At 38.7% G+C, this 10000-nt stretch overlaps 1 protein-coding gene across 1 annotated transcript in view; it reads left to right on the plus strand.

Moving 5' to 3' along the window:
* Positions 1-832: 832 nt before the first annotated feature.
* The window catches only part of LOC140676658 (nuclear factor 1 A-type-like), an 87526-nt gene continuing 78358 nt past the window's right edge, over positions 833-10000 (plus strand). Inside the window, exon 1 of the mRNA XM_072912748.1 lies at positions 833-1590. Within this exon, the coding sequence (XP_072768849.1) occupies positions 1564-1590 (27 nt within the window). The 5' untranslated portion in view covers positions 833-1563. The remainder of the gene's footprint in view (positions 1591-10000) is intronic.

The following is a 10000-nucleotide window of genomic DNA, read 5'->3' on the forward strand; positions in this document are numbered from 1 at the left end:
ATCCTTGGTTACCCATCACGGTCGCCGATGGCGTCGAACCGACAGGTCGCCATCTTGGGTTTCCAACAGGAAGTCATCGTAACGTGACTGACCACGAGAGGTGTAAACAGGAGTAAATAGTGTCACATGACACAAACAGGAAGTGAGCATCACCTGAGTCCAGGTGGACGCTGTAATCAGTTTAGGCCAAGTAAAATTCAGATTATTATTATAACGTTGCCAACATTTTAAAGTTTTCTATAAAAATTGCGACTTTTGTCGAGTAAAATGATGACTTTTCATAAAATTGCCAACATTTTAAGCTTTTCTAGTAAAATTCCAACTTGTATCATAATATTGCACAAATGTTCACTTTTTCTTGTCAAATTTTGACTTGCGTTGCGTAAAATGACAACTTTTATTGTAATATTTTTATTACAGGGTAGGGTGGGAGTCGCACCGTCAACTCTTCTCCTCCTTTGTCTGTCTACTGCGACACGTACGCCCGCTCTTAATTTGAAAAGCTGGCCAAAATCCTTGGTTACCCATCACGTCGCTGATGGCGTCGAACCGACAGGTCGCCATCTTGGGTTTCCAACAGGAAGTCGGCGTGAGCTGACTGACCACGAGAGGTGTAAACGGGAGTAAATAGTGTCACATGACACAAACAGGAAGTGAGCATCACCTGAGTGCAGGTGGACACTGTAATCAGTTTAGGCATGTGACGTCGGCATGTCCCATGATGCACCTGTAAGATCCGCCAGAGGTCACAGGTCACCGAGAGTCGTCCTCCTGTTGAGTGATGACGTCTAGAACCCAGACCTAGAGCACTTGAGTTGTTGTCCAAGTTGAGCAGCGAGGCCACAATCACTTAATGCACTCACACGCACGCCCGCGCGCACGCGCCTAGATCGATAGTCCGTGTGTGATCAGCTCTGCTGCAGGACCGCGCACTCGCACTGTCCTCTGGCGGGGAGCGGAGGTCCCGGTCCCGGTCCCGGTGTCGGTCCCGGTCAGTCAGTCATAGTCAGTCAGTCAGTCAGCAGGCAGCCCAGCAGCCCAGCAGCCCAGCAGCATTATTGAGGAGGCGGCGCTCCTCCTATAAATCCTCCGCGCAGTCAGCGGGCGCTCAGAGGCGAGACGGCCGAGCGGAAGCGCAGCGATCCCGGCTGCCTTTTTTTTCCCTCCCCCCGCTCCTGGTTGCTTCCCCGGGGCTCCGCAGCGCCGCACGCCGACTACAGCGCACCGCCGGGCGGATAGGCGAGTTGTGACATGCCGGTTCGGGACGTCGCGGAGCTTCGCCCGGTGGCGCTACAGCGGACTCTCCGTCCTCCTCCGCGGCACTTTGCACTTCTCTAACGGGACTTTTTCTTCTTTATGTCCCGGAGCTGACATGTTCCACGGCGGACGGCCGCGGGCCTCTAACAGGTCCGCCGCAGGGCGCGTGTAAGGTCAAAGTTCAGCCCAACTTGGACATGTGAGAAGTTCGGGGGGCAACAGGAGGGCTCCACGCCCCCCCCCCCCCTCCCCCCCACTCTGTCTTTCTCACGCACGCAGCACGAGCACGCGCACCGTGGACCAGACATGTACTCTCCTCTATGTCTCACGCAGGTACGTGCACGCGCTTCCTCTTCACTTCGCCGAAGTTCACGTGCACACACGCGCACCTAAAGGGCTCAACGGACGCGCGCGTCAACTTTGCGTCCAACTTTTGCCCTGGTGCGCGTGCGTGTCAACGTGGGTGTGCGCGCGCAGGGTCAACGGTCAGCCTGTAGCCTTCTCTTATTTGCAGTCATTAAAAATGATGCAATTGTAGAATTAAAAATGACGCAATTGTAGAATTAAAAATGATGCAATTGTAGAATTAAAAATGATGCAATTGTAGAATTAAAATCGGTGCAATTGTAGAATGAATGTAAATATGTGCGTGACTTTACTTGTATTTCATGTGGGCATTTTAGCCCAAATAAAAGTGTAAAAATGGATCGGATGATTTGGACTAGAATGAGACACGTCTTCCACGAATAAGGATGTTTCATTGTGAATAATCTGCATGAAGACGCTCGTAATGCGATTAATTACGTGATCATTAATGCGGCGAGTGACGTGACGTGGCGTGGGGATCAGGCCGTGGAAATTAAAAAAAAAAAGCGAAACAAAACAAAGACAAAAAAGATATACAAGTTTTCTTTTTAAATTAAAAAAAATATTACTCGGTGTTCCACTTTTCTATGAATGTGTACATTATTTATATTCTTATCAATTCCTCTATTTAGCAACATGAATTTACTTTTGTGTGTGGATTGTAAAGGAAAAATGACTTTTAGTGGAAGAATATTAAAATAAATATTTATCTTTATAATTAAAATGTAATATAAATTATGAACATTGTTATTCCTCTTTTTTGACATTTTTATTGCCATTAAAAAACTGATGCTGTCCAAATGTGTGTGAGTGTGTGTGTGTGTGTGTGTGTGTGTGCGTGTGTGCGTGCGTGCGTGCGTGGTGGTGGTGGGGGGGGTTCTTGGTGGTCCTTAAGTCCACTTCTCATGCACGCCTCTGTCTCGCTATGTGTGTGTGTGTGTGTGTGTGCGTGTGTGTGTGTGTGTGTGTGTGTGTGTGTGTGTGTGTGTGTGTGTGTGTTTCATGGGGGCGGGGGTGCTGCTGCAAGAAAAAGACACCCCCCCCCCACCACCATTTAATATTAATATTATAGTTGTTTTGTCTTCTAGAAGATTGCAAGCGCTTTGTTTTCCATCATTTTAGAACCTTCTAGAATCAGGTGTCAAACTCGGGTTTTTTGAGGACCACGTCCTGATCATGGCTGCCCTCAGGGGGCCGCATGTACTAGTGAGTGTACACGTATAATAGTGAGTGTACGCTTATAATAGTGAGTGCACGCGTATAATAGTGAGTGTACGTGTATAATAGTGAGTGTACACTTATAATAGTGAGTGCACGCTTATAATAGTGAGTGTACACATATAATAGTGAGTGCACGCGTATAATAGTGAGTGTACACTTATAATAGTGAGTGCACGCTTATAATAGTGAGTGTATGTGTATAATAGTGAGTGTACACATATACTAGTGAGTACACACATATAATAGTCAGTGCATGTGTATAATACTGAGTGTACACATATAATAGTGAGTGCATGCGTATAATAGTGAGTGCACGTGTATAATAGTGAGTGTACGCGTATAATAGTGAGTGTACGTGTATAATACTGAGTGTACACATAGAGTAGTGAGTGTACGTGTATAATAGTGAGTGTACGTGTATAATAGTGAGTGCACGCGTATAATAGTGAGTGTACACATATAATAGTGAGTACATGCGTATAATAGTGAGTGCACATGTAAAATAGTGAGTGTACGCATATAATTGTGAGTGCACTTGTATAATAGTGAGTGTACGCATATAATAGTGAGTGTGCACATATAATAGTGAGTGCACGCGTATAATAGTGAGTGGACATGTATAATAGTGAGTGTACACATATAATAGTGAGTGCACGTGTATAATAGTGAGTGTACGCGTATAATACTGAGTGTACACATATAATAGTGAGTGTACATGTATAATGTATATAGGGACGGCGTGGCGCAGTGGAAGAATGGCCGTGCGCGATCCGAGGGTCCCTGGTTCAATCCCCACCTAGTACCAACCTCGTCATGTCCGTTGTGTCCTGAGCAAGACACTTCACCCTTGCTCCTGATGGCTGCTGGTTAGCGCCTTGCATGGCAGCTCCCTCCATCAGTGTGTGAATGTGTGTGTGAATGGGTAAATGTGGAAGTAGTGTCAAAGCGCTTTGAGTACCTTGAAGGTAGAAAAGCGCTATACAAGTACAACCCATTTATCATTATCATTTATTTATTTATAATACTGAGTGTACACATATAATAGTGAGAGTACGTGTATAATAGTGAGTGTACGTGTATAATAGTGAGTGCACGCGTATAATAGTGAGTGTATGCGTATAATACTGAGTGTACGTGTATAATACTGAGTGTACACATATAATAGTGAGTGTACATGTATAATAGTGAGTGGACGTGTATAATAGTGTACACATATAATAGTGAGTGTACGTGTATAATAGTGAGTGTACGTGTATAATAGTGAGTGTACATGTATAATTGTGAGTGTACGCATATAATAGTGAGTGTACGCGTATAATAGTGAGTGTACGCGTATAATAGTGAGTGTATGTGTATAATTGTGAGTGTATGTGTATAGTTGTGAGTGTACGCGTATAATAGTGAGTGTACGCATATAATAGTGAGTGTAAGTGTATAATAGTGAGTGTACGCATATAATAGTGAGTGTATGCATATAATAGTGAGTGTACGCATATAATTGTGAGTGTACGCATATAATAGTGAGTGTACGCGTATAATAGTGAGTGTACGCGTATAATAGTGAGTGTATGTGTATAATTGTGAGTGTATGTGTATAGTAGTGAGTTTATGCGTATAATAGTGAGCAGGCCCGGCCCTAACCAATCTGGCGCCCTAGGCAAGATTTTAGGTGGCGCCCCCCCACATCGGCAGTGAAGTGTATATACTCACAAGAAACAGAATAGCTTTGTCTTTGACCTTTTTTTTACTTAAAGAAAGCAAATTAACAATCAGAATAGTTAACAAGATAAAAAAATATATGAATAAATAAATGAATGCAAAAAATAAAAAATGAATATATGAAATCCAATATTTTGTACATACATATTGCTTAATTTACATTAATGATGTGCACTTTAACAACTAGGCTTACAACTATACCTAATATATAAAGGGGTGGAAAAGTGACTATTACCTGCAGGGCAAACATTAGCTAACCAGAAGGCAATAACAATGTAAACAAAAAACATCTGCTTAAAAGATCTAATACAAATGTCCCTGAGGAATGTAAGGTGGGAGTACTGTAATTACCTAACGTTACATTATTATTTTCCATAACAATTTAGCCCCCTCCACAATATTAACCCGACGTTAAAACAGAACTAGCTATTTATTGATTAGCAATTGCCGAATCATGTAACATTAGCTTAATGCTAAAAAGCCAGGTTACTATCACATTCTGTAACATCCATCCATCCATCCATTTTCTACCGCTTATTCCCTTTTGGGGTCGCGGGGGGCGCTGGAGCCTATCTCAGCTACAATCGGGCGGAAGGCGGTGTACACCCTGGACAAGTCGCCACCTCATCACAGGGCCAACACAGATAGACAGACAACATTCACACTCACATCCACACACTAGGGCCAATTTAGTGTTGCCAATCAACCTATCCCCAGGTGCATGTCTTTGGAGGTGGGAGGAAGCCGGAGTACCCGGAGGGAACCCACGCAGTCACGGGGAGAACATGCAAACTCCACACAGAAAGATCCCGAGCCCGGGATTGAACCCAAGACTACTCAGGACCTTCGTATTGTGAGGCACATGCACTAACCCCTCTGCCACCGTGACAGACAAATAATTTCATGTAGACTAACGTTACCTACCTGCTACCTCTTGTTTTTTTCTCGTTTCTCCTCCTCTTCTTTTCTCTTATTTCTTCCCTGGGCACCTGACAGTTTTGGCCGTTTTGACATCTTGTGTTGATTTTTTGATGTGGTGACGTCCAAAAAGAGTCATGATACGGGAAGGGAGGGGGGGGGGGCGTAATGTTGTAACAAATAATATTTCTATTAAATAGGCTTTAATTTGCATTTTAATTAACGTGGGATTATTTTTTGTATTTAGAAATAATAGTACCAACTTTTTTTTTTTTTTTTTTCTCCAACATTTGTGGCACTGGCGTGGCGCCCCCTGATGGACGGCGCCCTTAGCATTTGCCTATACGGCCTATGCCACGGGCCGGCCCTGATAGTGAGTGTACGTGTATAATAGTGAGTGTATGTAGCCGAGCTAAATTTTATTTTATTTTATTTTATTTTATTTTATTTTTGGTCATTTATTCACATCACTTTCTGTTGTGAACTTCCCCAAAAGTGTATCTCACTGTAAATAGGTTCCACTCTATTATTTTCCTTACATAGCTTTTTGTTCCCCTGGGGAGTGATTTGGTGTCGCACGTGTGTGAGCAGCTTCAGTGAGCGCTGACGCTCCGAGCTGGTAAGTCATGTTTATGTCTCTCTCCCTTTATTTCTTTATAAACCTTTTGTTTGTCGCTCTAAGAGTATTTGATAAGAATGAGCAGCTTCACTCGGAGCTGGTAAGTTCACGTTTATGTCTCTCTCCCTTTATTTCTTTATTCACTTTTTGCTTGTCGCTCTTAAAGTATTTGATAAGAATGCACACTGTCTTGTGACGTGCTGTTAAGCACGTGGGTTGAATTCCCGAACTTTCTGTTTCTTAAATTGTTGTAAAAACCGGACTTTTATATGCTAAATGATGTGTGGGTTAGCTTAATGCTAGCGGCACTTATTACGGGGTTTCTTGGTCTCGTGAGTTTGCGCACGGGTGAAAAACTCCGCTGCGTGTCTGATTGGACATCTTGTGTCATGTGACATTAATATGTATATATATATATATACATCTTGTGTCATGTGACATTAATATGTATATATATACACATCTTGTGTCATGTGACATTAATATGTATATATATACATCTTGTGTCATGTGACATTAATATGTATATATATACATCTTGTGTCATGTGACATTAATATGTATATATATACACATCTTGTGTCATGTGACATTAATATGTATATATATACATCTTGTGTCATGTGACATTAATATGTATATATATACATCTTGTGTCATGTGACATTAATATGTATATATATACATCTTGTGTCATGTGACATTAATATGTATATATATATACATCTTGTGTCATGTGACATTATTATGTATATATATATACATCTTGTGTCATGTGACATTAATATGTATATATATATATATACATCTTGTGTCATGTGACATTAATATGTATATATATATACATCTTGTGTCATGTGACATTAATATGTATATATATATACATCTTGTGTCATGTGACATTAATATGTATATATATACATCTTGTATCATGTGACATTAATATGTATATATATACATCTTGTGTCATGTGACATTAATATGTATATATATACATCTTGTGTCATGTGACATTAATATGTATATATATACATCTTGTGTCATGTGACATTAATATGTATATATATATACATCTTGTGTCATGTGACATTAATATGTATATATATACATCTTGTGTCATGTGACATTAATATGTATATATATACATCTTGTGTCATGTGACATTAATATGTATATATATACATCTTGTGTCATGTGACATTAATATGTATATATATACATCTTGTGTCATGTGACATTAATATGTATATATAAATATTGTGTCATGTGACATTAATATGTACAGTATATATACATCTTGTGTCATGTGACATTAATATGTATATATATACATCTTGTGTCATGTGACATTTATATATATATATATATACATCTTGTGTCATGTGACATTAATATGTATATATATATACATCTTGTGTCATGTGACATTAATATATATATATATACATCTTGTGTCATGTGACATTAATATTTATATATATACATCTTGTGTCATGTGACATTAATATGTATATATATACATCTTGTGTCATGTGACATTAATATGTATATATATACATCTTGTGTCATGTGACATTAATATGTATATATATACACATCTTGTGTCATGTGACATTAATATGTATATATATACATCTTGTGTCATGTGACATTAATATGTATATATATACATCTTGTGTCATGTGACATTAATATGTATATATATACATCTTGTGTCATGTGACATTAATATGTATATATATATACATCTTGTGTCATGTGACATTATTATGTATATATATATACATCTTGTGTCATGTGACATTAATATGTATATATATATATATACATCTTGTGTCATGTGACATTAATATGTATATATATATACATCTTGTGTCATGTGACATTAATATGTATATATATATACATCTTGTGTCATGTGACATTAATATGTATATATATACATCTTGTATCATGTGACATTAATATGTATATATATACATCTTGTGTCATGTGACATTAATATGTATATATATACATCTTGTGTCATGTGACATTAATATGTATATATATACATCTTGTGTCATGTGACATTAATATGTATATATATATACATCTTGTGTCATGTGACATTAATATGTATATATATACATCTTGTGTCATGTGACATTAATATGTATATATATACATCTTGTGTCATGTGACATTAATATGTATATATATACATCTTGTGTCATGTGACATTAATATGTATATATATACATCTTGTGTCATGTGACATTAATATGTATATATAAATATTGTGTCATGTGACATTAATATGTACAGTATATATACATCTTGTGTCATGTGACATTAATATGTATATATATACATCTTGTGTCATGTGACATTTATATATATATATATATACATCTTGTGTCATGTGACATTAATATGTATATATATATACATCTTGTGTCATGTGACATTAATATATATATATATACATCTTGTGTCATGTGACATTAATATGTATATATATACATCTTGTGTCATGTGACATTAATATATATATATATACATCTTGTGTCATGTGACATTAATATGTATATATATACATCTTGTGTCATGTGACATTAATATTTATATATATACATCTTGTGTCATGTGACATTAATATGTATATATATTAGGGATGTCCCGATCCAGGTTTTTGCACTTCCGATCCGATACCGATATTGTTTTTGCACTTCCGATCCGATACCAATACTGACCGATACTGGCCTATCCGAGCATGTATTAAAGTTTAAAGTTATTTAGCCTACTTAGTTGTCAGAATCATGTTGAAAAGGGTTTTAGTACTCTTGATAACAACTAGCCAGCTGAATTAGGGGAGTTTGAATAATACACAATGGTTGGTAACAAGAAACTGACCTGTTTATTCAAGGATAAACACAAAATAGACAAAATTATACATGACAAACAGAAATGGCATCATTGAACTAGGGCTGGGCGATATGGCCTTTTTTAAATATTGTGATATTTTAAGGCCATATTGCGATACACGATATATATCTCGATATTTTGCCTTAGCCTTGAATGAACACTTGATGCATATAATTACAGCAGTATGATTTTATGTGTCTACATTAAAACATTCTTCTTCATACTGCATTAATATATGCTACTTTTGAACTTTCATGCAGAGAAGGAAATCACAACTAAAAAAATCACTATTTTTTTCATACGGTGTTGATGTGGAAATGTTTGCCTCGGCATTTTGATGGTGTGGACGTGTGGCACCGAATGGAGATAAGCGTCTCGACAGACTTTACAATATTTGAACAATGATGACGAAAACGGTTTTCTCTGTCATGTCCGTGTGTCGAAAATTGTTATGCGCTTATTTTTCTATTTGATTTTGTGCGTGGCATAGATTTGCAGTGCGCAATTGCACAGGTGCGCACCCTAGAGGGAAGTTTGCTAGCCCGGCTGCGCTCGCATCACAGCTAACGTTAGCCATGCTGCTACCTCTCTGCTGGGAGAGGACGTTTATGTATGTGACGTATGACGTGACGTATGACGTGACAGTATGTGACGTATGACGTGACAGTATGTGACGTATGACGTGACAGTATGTGACGTGTGTAAGAAGGTGCGCTTGCTGTCTGTGAGAGGGAGACACAGGAAAGAGTGAGAAGAGCCTGTCGTGTAATGCCAGCAGCTAAAAGCAACTGCGTGAGAATTCACAGACCTGTGGATGTGTTGAAGGTGTGCTGGAAAATGCGGAACGGAACTTAGGGAGCAGCAGAAAAGTGGAATATATTATTTAAATCGGTGCGCTGAAAAACAAGGACCGGAGTTTTTTTTAAACTGGATCTGGATCGGCATTTTCCCATGCCTTGCCGATACGCATTTTTTTGCAAATATCGGCGGCCG

This window comes from Nerophis lumbriciformis, unplaced genomic scaffold, assembly GCF_033978685.3.
Source record: "Nerophis lumbriciformis unplaced genomic scaffold, RoL_Nlum_v2.1 HiC_scaffold_83, whole genome shotgun sequence".
Lineage (NCBI taxonomy): Eukaryota > Metazoa > Chordata > Actinopteri > Syngnathiformes > Syngnathidae > Nerophis > Nerophis lumbriciformis.